The 12,717-nt window shown below is 47.4% G+C and overlaps 1 protein-coding gene across 1 annotated transcript in view; it reads left to right on the forward strand.

The window, feature by feature from the left end:
* LOC115557764 (plexin-A2-like) overlaps positions 1-12,244 on the forward strand; it is a 55,787-nt gene extending 43,543 nt beyond the window's left edge. The window contains exons 6-13 of the mRNA XM_030375843.1: positions 415-538; positions 1,171-1,324; positions 1,871-1,967; positions 4,694-4,808; positions 6,019-6,219; positions 7,940-8,036; positions 9,310-9,509; positions 11,962-12,244. Of these exons, the coding sequence (XP_030231703.1) occupies positions 415-538; positions 1,171-1,324; positions 1,871-1,967; positions 4,694-4,808; positions 6,019-6,219; positions 7,940-8,036; positions 9,310-9,509; positions 11,962-12,117 (1,144 nt within the window). The 3' untranslated portion in view covers positions 12,118-12,244. The remainder of the gene's footprint in view (positions 1-414; positions 539-1,170; positions 1,325-1,870; positions 1,968-4,693; positions 4,809-6,018; positions 6,220-7,939; positions 8,037-9,309; positions 9,510-11,961) is intronic.
* Positions 12,245-12,717: the final 473 nt, after the last annotated feature.

The following is a 12,717-nucleotide window of genomic DNA, read 5'->3' on the forward strand; positions in this document are numbered from 1 at the left end:
CTTCTTCCTGCACCTCATCATCTTTCTCTTCCCCTTCCTTTGCTTCTTCCTCCTCCCCTTCCTCTTCCTTATCTTCCTCCTCCTCCTCTTCCTCCTCCTTCCCTTCCGCCTCTTCCTCATCTTCCTCGTCGTCCTCGTCCTCCATCATCTCAACCTCCTCCTTCTCCTCCTGCTCCGCCTCTTCCTCCTCCTGCTCCTCCTCTTCTGCCTGCCCCTCCTCCTCCTCCTCCTCCTGCTCCTCCTGCTCCTCCTCCTCCTCCTCCTCCTCCTCCTCCTCCTCCTCCTCCTCCTCCTCTTCTTACTCCTCCTCCACCTCTTCCTCCCCTTCCTTTTATTCCTCCTCTTCCCACTCCACCTCCTCCTCTTCCCACTCCACCTCTTCCTCCTCCTCCTCCTCCTCCTCCTCGTCCCCAGGTGTTCCAGGAGGGATCGCTGTCCGCGAGCCGATGAGGCGTTCCGGTTCGCCACCACCATTGAGCGCTGCGTCCAGGTCATCGCTCACCCGGACAGCATCGCCGTGTCCAGTCACAGCGTGCCCGTAAGTGTGGTCATCGCCCCCTGCAGCCAATCACGGCCGTCCACCGTCATAGACAGCAGCCGATTCGAGTGACATGAGTCACGACACGACAATACAGTGTCTCGCTTCCAGTGTGAGAGAAGATGAAAATATAACTGTGTGTCATTTTTCACAAATAACAAAGTCCACAAAGGACACCTCCTGTTCGTTATACCCAGAACACAAGGATGGAGAAAACTTTGGTTTTCCAAGACTTACTCTTGTATTTTTGGCAGTGCAACTTTTCAATATGACAGATATATAATGGATGAACTGTTAATGTAAGCCTATTTCAGTAAGGTGAACTTTTTGAAACAATGCGCTTAAACATTATATAAATATATATATATGGTCGGGTTGGCCTAGCTCAGCTGTAGCGGAGTGTCGAGGTGTCCCTGAGTAGGACACCATACCCTTAGTGCTCAAACGAGCTGGCCGTCGCCTTGCATGGTTGACTCCGCCGTCGGTCTGTGAATGGTTTTAAGTCGCTGTGGATAAAAGCTACATTTAAATGTGAATGTGCATTTTCTCTCTTTTGATATTTTACTATTTTCTTTTTTCTTCCTTTCCAACAACCCTCAATACCACCATCCCTTCTCCCCTCCTCTACTCAGCTGCTGCTTGAGGTGAATAATGTTCCGGATCTTTCTGCGGGCATCACCTGCTCCTTCGGCCAGCAGGCGCAGGCTGAGGGCCACGTCAACGGCAACCGGGTGATGTGTCTCTCCCCCGACAGCAGAGAGGTCCCACGGATCCCCGAGGGACAGGGTGAGTGCCACACCTGTGACCTGGCACACTTTAACACACACATCGAGACACACGTTACAACCACTCGCTGAATGACCTGGAATGGCGCTCCTCGGCTTTTCAAAGTAGGTGTCTGGCGTGTTTGTGACTGCTGGTACGCTGTACTAGCATGTCAGCTATTACAGCGTACTACATACTACAGCAGTAAAGTAGAGACTTTACTGCTGTAAATGCTGGATCCTGCAGGATGCATGGCAATACTAGGGAGGACTTTTATTTTGTTAACGGAGAACATCAACGTTTCCTCCCTTGATAAAAGCCATTCCTTTTTTGTTCTGGTGTGCCCTGCGTTTATAGTATTTATCTCAGAGTTAAACCTTCCCTTGTCTTTTTTATTACTTTCATTTTCCATTTGCTGTCACAATATCAATCTGGTCTTATGTACTGATGTCCTGTCCGTCCAACGCAGGGTCACTCGCACTCTGAATCCTGTCTCCTACCTTGTATCTCTATTTTCACCCTGTCCAATTGACTCTTCTCTCCGTCTCCGTCTCCATCTCCGTCTAGACTGGTCTGGGGTGGAACTGCGTCTCAACTCCAAGGAGACGGGTCAAATGGTCGCCAGCACTGAGGTCAAGTTTTACAACTGCAGCGTCCATCACACGTAAGTCCAGCCTTATATTGCCTTTCTTCTGATGGGTCCAGTAGATATCAAGTCCCTCCCTCGCCTATCTTCTGATTGGTACAGTAGAGATGAAGCTCCTCCCTCCCCTGTATTCTCATTCGTCAAGGATATATCCTTCCTTCTCCTGTCGTTCGATTAGTCCTGTAGATATCGAGCCCCTTCATCACTTGTCTGATTGTCCAGTAGATATCAAGCCCCTCCCTTCCCTGTCTTTCAATTGGTCCAGTAGAGATCAAGCCTCTCCCTACCCTGTCTTCTGATTGGTCCAGGATATATCCTTCCCTCCCCTGTCTAGTGATTGGTCCAGTTGATATCCAGCCCCTGCCTCATCACCTTTCTTCTGATTGGTCCAGTAGTATTGATGAGCTGCCTCCGACTTGGGATAAGGTCTTATAAGCCAGGCGGTGGAATTCGCTTACATTTTCATAACACCATTAACCATGTCTGGTTGTATCGCCTTGTTTGTCTGAATTTCCAAAAGGATTTCAGTCACCGATCGGGTTTCATTAAACATTCACAATGCACATTTCACGGGGCAAGGTCGTCTACCGTCAGTCAAAGGCAACTTTCGCTTCCTTCGTGAATTACAGCCTTTCTCTAGAACTGTTTCCCTCACCGAGCAGAGATGGTCATCCAGAATTCTCAAGGATGATGGATAAAGACCTAAGGAGCGGCTGAAATGCGCCCTGCGAGTACAGCTAGGAGTTTTTCCCTTGTTCTACCTCAGCAAGAACGTCCCTGCATATTAAATAGACAGCATCTCATTGGCCGTAGCCAAACATGGCTGCCATTGGTTATGGGCTGACCCTATTTAACTCCATAATTAATATTTTAGACCAAGCACACTTCTAACAAAGGCCTTCTCTCTCTGCCGTGCACTACGCCCGCGTCCCTCCCCGCACCCACTCACCTCAGTAACTCAACATCTTTATAATTAATTTGTGTCTGGAGAGCACACACACACACACACACGCACACGCACACACACACTGACACACGCACGCACGCACGCACAGACACACACACACACACACACACACGCACACATGCACACACATGCACAAACACGTCATAGACCCTCACTCACACACTCCAAGTTGATGCACTTAAACCATCCACCACTCCCATGGCTGTTTACAACAGTGGTTAGAATGCAATCCTGCTCATTTACAAACTAACACACAACCTTCTGTCTTGCAGACACACACACACACATTCACACACACATACACACACACACACACACACACACACACACACACACACACACACACACACACACACAGACACACAAACACACATAATTATCAATATTGGCTCCTGCCAGCTATATGGTATCCATATTTAATGAGGCTTCACAGCAATCATTGACATAACTACATTGCCATGAGCTATTCTGCGCTGGAGTGATTCACGCATCACGTGCGCTCCCATTGTTTCATGCATGCTCTGCGTCATCTCATTTAATGTCCATATGTGCCAAGAACAAGCTCATCTGAAAATCATTTTAAACTCAAACTCTGTAATCTCGCCACTGGGACATTGTCAAAATGTCCCGATTGAACCCTGCAAGCATGAATGTACTCATTAGTCTATCAACAATACATTTATCTTATCAGCTTGGTTTTACTATCTTTACCTTTCAATGTCTCTCTCTCTCTCTCTCTCTCTCTCTCTCTCTCTCTCTCTCTCCCTCTCCCTCTCCCTCTCCCTCTCTCTCTCTCTCTCTCTCTCTCTCTCTCTCTCTCTCTCTCTCCCTCTCCCTCTCCCTCTCCCTCTCTCTTACTCTGTAATGGAGTGTCGTCCAACCTTGATGCCACTGTTGGGAGTGATGACCCCAGATCAGTTTCAAACACTCCCTCGGTTCTGTGCAACACGCTGTACTGCTGTGCTCACTCTTTAATAGCGCGTTGGCGTGTTGATATCCCTCCAAGCAGAGAGGGTGTGAGGAGACCACAATAAGACAGTTTTGTCTCAATAACAAGGTTAAAGTTAATGTGCGGCTGAGGTGGTTTTGGGTGGCATAATAATAAAAGTAATAGGACACAATGACTTGGAAAAAAAAAAATAGGAATGTAATTGTCCTTAAAATAAAGGTTATTATTCTTTGTGGTTAATGTTTACTTTGCTCATACTCTTGGTACATCTGATGGCTTGTGCTGGTGTTCACAGCCTTCAACAGTACATGCGCACATGCAAAATGAGCATTCAGTGTGTTGTCACTCCACTGGCCTCTCTGCTTGACAGGGCAATATGTTAATTGTTTTGATAAATGTTGAACTAATTTGTTTTTAACAAATGAATAGCAACATTTGAGCGCAGATCCATAGGAATGAGAGCAAATCTTGGTATTTTCTGTCTTTGCCTTGCAGCTATTTTTGTTCATTTAAATTCTCCAAGTATCCAAGCGTGTGGCAGATAGCTTAGAGCAAGACTAGGAGGGACTGAACACAAGCAGCAATTAATCATGTCTCACTGTGTTTTACCCTCTGCAATTATACTACTCACTCATTACAGTACATTGAAGCTAATAATTCATATTTTTGAATGCAACGTAAATCCTGTTTGTAGTAAATTTCAAATGTTTTATGATTGAAGAGAACTTATAGAAAACTTGTAATAATAAAAGAACCACAACCACATCAGTCTAGGGTCTGTAAACAATGAGTGTCTCATGAGCGGTGTATGCCTTGTGTGTTGTCCAGGTGTCTCTCCTGTGTGAACAGCACCTTCCACTGCCACTGGTGTAAATATCGCAACCTGTGCACCCACGACCCCAGCAGCTGCTCCTTCCTGGAGGGACGGGTCAACGCCTCAGAGGTACCGGTTAACTTATTATTCAACATGCTAATGCTAACACGGCTACTGGATCCTGACAGTGGCAACATGGTAGTAGCCACCACAAGCTAACAGCATTCAATAAGCTCCCCCTGACCACAAGCTAACAGACCCCAAGGCTAACAGCTACCATAAGCCAACAACTACCACAAACTAACCACCATCACTATTCAACAGACACCGCAAGGTAATCACAGCTACCCCAAGCCAACAACTACCACAAACTAACGATCATCACTAGTCAACAGACACTGCAAGCTAAGCACAGCTACCCCAAGCTAACAGCAACCACAACCTAATAACCACCACAAGCTAACAGCCACCAATAGCTAACAGACAAATTGTCCCTGTGCCATGGGTCAAACTCTACATTGTCAGTCAACGCATGCTTTTGAAAGCCACCCACACCAAAGTTACTTTCAAAACCACGCCATATGAATTTGCAATGCTGCTGCATAGTGGGATAATGACATTCATAGATGAAACAAAAGAAAAACAGTTGAAAAGTCGATTTCATATGCTATCAAGCTTTTTCTGACACAGAGATTTGTGAGTTGGAAGAGTTGGTTTCTGCTGCCTGACACCCTAATGAGCCTCTTTGTGAAATAGTGTCATTGTCTCCGTTTCGGCGTGCAGCCTGCTCCTCTAACAGCATAATAATAGGCCTAAGTTCGGTGTCTATAGTGTAATCTCTATTCCACGCTAAGGGAATGATCTCGTGTCAACCGCCAAAGCTTTTTGTGTTTTTAAAGAGCGGGAGACCCGTACGGAGAGCTGCTTTGTAGACATTTGCATAAATGAGCCTGTAAGGTAACATTAAGGATTTTGCTGACGTCTGCGTTCACCTTCTTTTTAACGATCAGCCAGGAGCTCATATACGCTATATCATACAATACTCGCACAAAAAAAGTACAAAATAGTGGGTCTCATGCTGAAGGGAAATGGATGGCATTTACTATTTTGTTTTATTCACAGTGCCATTCTGTGAATGGTTGAACACACACCGTTATTGAGCTGTCAGTGGGACAGCCATCTCTTTCAGGATTGCCTACGGGATTCGGGTTGGAAGTCAAAACCTTTTGCTGAACCCCTCGACAATAGAACACCCCTAGCACCCGTGTTTCCACCTTTGTCCTATTATCAAATCGTTTGATTCTTATTAATTATTAATACTTATTCTCCCCGTCGTCAGGACTGTCCTCAGCTGCTGGACTCGGGTCAGATCCTGATCCCGGCGGGCGAGGTCCGGCCCATCACTCTGCGGGCCCGGAACCTTCCCCAGCCGCAGTCGGGCCAGCGCGGCTACGAGTGCGTGGTGCAGGTGCAGGGCTCCAGCCAGAGAGTCACCGCGCTGCGCTTCAACAGCACCAGTGTGCAGTGCCAGAACAGCTCGGTACGGACCACACACACACACACACACACACACACACACACACACAGGCGTGCACGCACACACACACGCGCACCTACGCACATACACACACACACAAAGGCGCGCACACACACACACACATACACACACGCGCACGCATGCATAAACACACAGACACCCGTAGCTACGCACGCACACAGACACGCGCATCAACCAACAGAAACTAGCGCTCTCTCTCACACACACACAAACACACAGGCGTGCACGCACACACACACTCGCGCAGCTATACACACACACACACACGAGCGCGCAACCCCCCATAGACACGAGCGCTCACACACACAAACAGACACCAGCGCACCCACACAAACATACACAAACACATAATTCTATTTACTATTTAGTGATCTAGCCCTAGGTTTTTTGTGCGACAAATTAGCATTTTTATGAACAACCTTTTACCTACTTAACAATTGAAACATTTTCAACCCATTTTCAAAACATTCTTGTTGGTAGACAATACCCATAGAGGTACGCTAATTATCTCACGATTGACCTGGGAATAGGAATGAATCGCTTGCTGCGCAAAACATTTGGTGGGTCAAATATTTAGCACCTCCCGCAGGTGATTCACTGCACGCAAAGTTTGGGCACGGGAACCCACGATAAAGGGACTGAATTCAGATGCATTAGGGGTAGGTTAGGGGTTATGGCCCTCATGAATCTTCACAGAGATGACTGCAGGTTAGGAATGGGGCAAACCAGTGTAGCTTCCACTTGAGAGTTCATAGCCACGAGGCCGTCCAGGTCTCAGTGATAGAGAACATACAGGTTACATGATGTAGCAACTTCCCTCCTGGATCTTCTGAAGGCGCAAAGCGAATAAAGAGGATCTCGAAAAGACAGGGAGGAGAGGGAAAGACACCGGGAAAGCGGGTAGGGGAAAAGATGGAGGCTGAGGAGGGCAAATGAAGATGGTTGACTGTAATCAAAAGTAATGTCTTGATGTGGTCCACCACACAGGGTTGCAACGCATCCCAACAAACGATGCAACCCTCTTCTCCGTGAACTCCCCGGTCTATTTGAGGAAGTATTCGAGGACAGATGAGGGCCGAACTCTCGCACCACTAATGGAGCGCTCAGGCGACGGGCTAATGATGATTCAACGCGGCCCACACTCCTCTATTATATATGTTTCCAATGCGTGAGAGATGCTCCTTCTCCCTTTGATGCGGGGCTCGTCCCGCGGGGCTGAGTGTCCGCGCGGAGGAGTGGACCAGGAAGCCACGGCCCGCCTGACAAGTGGTTAAAAGCACTCCGCCGTTGCACTCTCGCCGTCTCACGTTCGTGCGATCCTCTCCCTCTCCTTGTCTCGCTTTGCCCCTCTTCTTTTTTTTTCTCCCTCCCTCTTGTTTCTCTGTCACGCTCTATCTCCTGATTCCCTTCTGTCCTTTTATCTTCCTCTTGCATTGTGGTTCTCGCTCTCTCTCTCTCTCTCTCTCTCTCTCTCTCTCTCTCTCTCTCTCTCTCTCTCATACACACAATGATCACTGTCTTCCTCTTTCTGTCTTTCTCTGTATCCCTAACTTTATTTCTACCTTTTAACTCACTATCTCTCTATACCTCAATGTCTCTCTCTCCCTCTCCCTCGCTCTCCATCTCCTGATGTCTCTCTCTCGTTCTCTCTCTCTCAACACCTGCTTATGTCTCTCTATCTCTCCCTCTCTGTCTCTCTCAGTACATATACGAGGGTGGTAAGATCAGCGACCTGGCGGTGGACCTTTCCATCGTGTGGAACGGCAACTTCATCATCGACAACCCCGCCAAGATCAAAGGTGCGTCCGCACTTCCTCCCTAAAAGTACCTTGAAGTTTCGGGATTTGGAGTGTGTTATTGTCTATGTCCATTAAGAATGGATGTGAACATAAATAAAGGTAGTGCATCCATGTGTGTGTGTGTGTCTGTGTGTGTGTGCCCGTATGTGTGCGTGTGCGTTTGTGTGTGTGCGTGTGCGTGTTTTTGTTAGCGTGTGTGCATGTGCATGCGTGTTTGTGCGTGTGCATGTGTTTGTTACAATGTGTGCGGGTGTGTGTAAGCGTGTGTGCAAACACGTTTGTGTGTGTGTGTGTGTATCCGCGTGTGTGTGCGTGTCTGTGTGTGTTTGCGAACGCTGTCATCGAGGGCCCTTCAGCGGTCCGACGGAAGTGCTGTCAAAACAAACCTGAATCCCCACGGATTCAGCCGGAGCAGAGGGTTGTACTGTGCTTGTCCTCGTCTGTCCTCTCTCTGTGCTTATTAATATGCACAAGTAGGTTAGCTGGCCCTTTGGTTCAGCTCCGTCGCCTCACAGCGAGCAGGACATGGGTTCAAACCCCGCCGGGACCGTTCTGTGAGGACTTGGTTTGTGTGTTCTCCCCATTGTTCCCCCCCCCCCCCCGAGAGGTTAATACTCCTGCCAGTGCCCTTGACCAGGGCAATAGTCCTGGAGTTGTCTGGCGGTTGGTCCCTGGGCACTGCTCTGTGGCTGCCCACTGCTCCTCGAGATGAATGCAGCGAACACATTTCCCCCAAGATGTATTTTAATGTTTCACCATTTTCTCTTGCTATTATGTCCACGGAGCCAATGATGTAATACGTAAGATTTAAGTTGTGATTGAATTGAGCAGCAGACTGTACACTGGGATTACGTTAGGTACTGTAGGGATTATGTTAGGTAAATTGAGTTGCAGTTGAATTCTGACATGAGTTTCAGTTGACTTTGAAGCTGAGTTTCAGTTTAATGTGGAGCTGAGTTTCAGTTTAATGTGGAGCTGAGTTTCAGTTTAATGTGGAGCTGAGTTTCAGTTTAATGTGGAGCTGAGTTTCAGTTTAATGTGGAGCTGAGTTTCAGTTTAATGTGGAGCTGAGTTTCAGTTCAATTTGAAGCTGAGTTTCAGTTTAATTTGAAGCTGAGTTTCAGTTTAATTTGGAGCTGAGTTTCAGTTTAATTTGGAGCCGATTTTCAGTTGAATATTGAGTTGAGTTTAACTTGAATTTGAAGCTAAGTTTCAGATGAATATTGAGTTGGGTTTCAGTTGACCAAGCTCCATTGTGGTCTTCCCTCCACAGTGAACCTGTACAAGTGCAGTGCCCAGCGGGACAGCTGCGGCATGTGTCTGCGCGCGGACAGGAAGTTCCAGTGCGGCTGGTGCAGTGGCGAGGGCCGGTGCACCATGAAGCAGCACTGCCCACCGCTGTCCCCTTACGCCAGCCGCTGGATGGACCAATCCGCCCGCAACATCAAGTGCACCAACCCGCGCATCACAGAGGTGAGCGGGGGCGACGTTCACTCGGTTTTCGGCTCTGTTGGCGCTTGAAGGCTACAAGTCTCAACTCTTTGTGTATTTTATACTGAATCTTTACAAAATGCTTCCTTTTTTGGTATTTTTGTATTCAAGAAAGCTTTAAAAGGATCAATACGCAATGTCTCAACAATGTCAATGGTGGTTTATTGTGGAAAGAGCATTCTTTTTTTATTCCAAATATACCAGATGACAGTTGGTATTTGTGGGAGTGCAGCAAACCCTATTTTCATTCGGAAACGTTCCTGAAAGCAGAGCGACAGCCTCCTTTGTTCTTACCTCTCTTTCACTGCGCACAAAAGGCTGCTGTCATTACCGAACGGTGTGGCCGAGCCCGCTTTGTCGCGTCGTCGCTAAATGTCACACAAGGAAAAAAAACGAATATCCCTCCGTGGCAAACATCCATCCTGCCGTTGCCAACATTCTCCTACCTGAGTCTCTCTTCACACTTTACACCACACTGGCGGCCTCCCTAAAGTGCTGCGGAGCTTAACACAATCAGCCTGTTTAAAGGTTAGCTATGGATCTTCCTCTGCCGTCACACCCTCCTTGTTCCTTTCTCATGAATGAGGCACAGTGGGTCAGACCCTGAGAAGCAAAGGCTCTTGCACTTCAAAAGAGCCGCCAGCCTTTGAAGTCTCTGTCACTCTATTAGCGTTTCACAAGGAAGCGCCCGTAGAATGAATCAACCGCCTTGTGCCGCTCGGGGGGAACTGGGAAGGAAACTTACTCCTTCGTCGCCTCGGCGTCGCTCCTGTCGGGCCCCGCGGGCCCCCAGCTGTCGCGCTGGGCTGGGAGGGGCCTCTCACAGGAAAGGTTTCCACAACAGGCTTCACAGGGTCCTTTTGGAATACTGTATATTATTATTTTTCAGTGTCTTTTTGTTTGAGATGTTTAAAGGGCATTTGGAAGCACCTGCCCCCCCCCCCCCACTGAAGGATCTTGGTGATGCAAACCCATATACTCACACTGACCTGAGCTTTACCTTTCTAGTGCAAGCGGGCTGAAATCCAGCACTCACCTGGATGAGTGGTGTTGGGTTTGTGTCTTCTTCAAGGTGGCAATCACCCAGGGAGAGACAAGGAGAAATGTTCTTGTCCCCATTTGCCTCGACTGTAGCTCATATTCAGTGCCTAGATAAAAATAATTTAACTACGTTTTTCCCCAATTAAGAATAATTTATACATCATTATCACATATCAAGTCGAACTCTCATAAACCCTTTGGCAGGCATCAAAAAATGTATTCTACATTTTACTTGGGAACGTCACACTTAACTAGCCTGGCTAGTATTCAAACTGCAATTAGTCTGAAACCTCCTTTCACTTCTGACTTCCATGGGGCGAGCCCAACGGGCTCAGACCAAAAAGCCTCTGGACGCAATTTGAAAGGCCCTCTACCAGTCACAGCAACGAAACATGTGACTCGGCAGTTGGCACAGAGCGACCAGAGAAGTAATTTCTTCTCCACAAAAATAATTGAGTGCTATCTCCTGTTCTTCTTTAAGTGAAATTAAACCATCCAGTTGGTTTAATACTGTCTCGAGAGCGGAATGAACAGACTGTTCAGCGGCAGCCATATTTGTTGTTGTTGAGATGCCTATACCGCGCTCCTCTGCATTGTCATCGTATTTATCCCGCCTCATGTTGGACAAACGGTTGCGATTGCTCGGACTTGTGATTTTGTACCGGGCAGAAGAATGTTTGTACGGCAGGGAGGCCAGACCTTTCCGCAGAGCATATGACACTTGAGCTCGCGAGATTTGTCTGGTTCCCAGGCTTACTATTTACTGGCCTCCAGTGAATTCCAATGTGAGATTTGGATCTCTTTCTAAGCCTTCTTAGACTCATCGGAACCAGTGCACAGCCAAGATTCCTGAGCGGAACTTCCCCCATACAGAGCTTGGACCTAAAGTTGACCTGCCTTTCCTTTAGCGGAGCCCTAATCTCTGGGACAATCTCTCTGAGAGGAAAAGACCTTGCCTCATCAGGATCTATTGAGTCTGGTCTATAATCGTTCTTATGAAAACTCTAATTTCGACTGCGTTCACTGGGTGATTACATTTATTTCTCTGCCTTTTCTGATTGAATCTATTTTTGTCATTACTAGTTATCTAATTACTGTTGAACACATTTTTCAGAGTGTAATATTTAATTTGTCTCTCTACTTATTCCCTTTTCATTCAATTCTTTCTTTGTTATGACGAGAGAGAAATTGATTTAGTTTTTGAACAAAATGCAATATTGAATGTTTTTACCATTTCACTGCTCTTCTAACATCATCTCACAATTAAGAACATTTGGTTCGTAAAATCTAACAATTTTGACGAAATATCCAATAACGTACTACACAGAAAAATGCTAACTCTAGTCACAACAAATGTCTTTGTGGCTCCATCTCTCCCTCCTCCTGCTCCCAGGTGAGCCCCGTGGCTGGGCCAACGGAGGGCGGCACCATGGTCACCATCCAGGGCCTGAACCTGGGCCTGTCCTTCTCAGAGCTCCAGGGCAACGTGGAGGTGGCCGGGGTGGCGTGCACCCCCCAGGAGGAGGGATACATCACGGCCGAGCAGTAAGTCCCACCTCCCAATGGAGTTATGCAGGGATGATGCTGGAATATTACCGGAGTAATGCTGGAATATTACAGGAACTCCCATCTGGCGGAGGGGATGTGTTTGATGTGCAAACATAGACAGAGACACACACACACACACACACACACACAGACACAGACACAGACACACACACCCACACACACACACACACACACACACACACACACACACACACACACACACACACACACACACACAGACGTATGCAGACACTGAACAAACGTGGGTATTTAAAACAAACAAAAAATCCCTCAGACACAGACAGAGAAATGCATGCACACACACATACACAGACTGGCAGATGGGCACACACACAAACACACACACACACACACACACACACACACACACACACACACACACACACACACACACACACACACACACACACACACACACACACACACACACACAGAACCTACCATACTGAATTTCTCAGATAAAAACCAACACAGACGAACACCAAATCACAAATTGACATGGGGGCTTTTTGCTTAGATGAATCCCAATAATACCACGTGATGTGTTTATTCCCGTCTCCTCCGCCACCCCCCCTCTGTG

This window comes from Gadus morhua, chromosome 13, assembly GCF_902167405.1.
Source record: "Gadus morhua chromosome 13, gadMor3.0, whole genome shotgun sequence".
NCBI classification, from domain to species: domain Eukaryota; kingdom Metazoa; phylum Chordata; class Actinopteri; order Gadiformes; family Gadidae; genus Gadus; species Gadus morhua.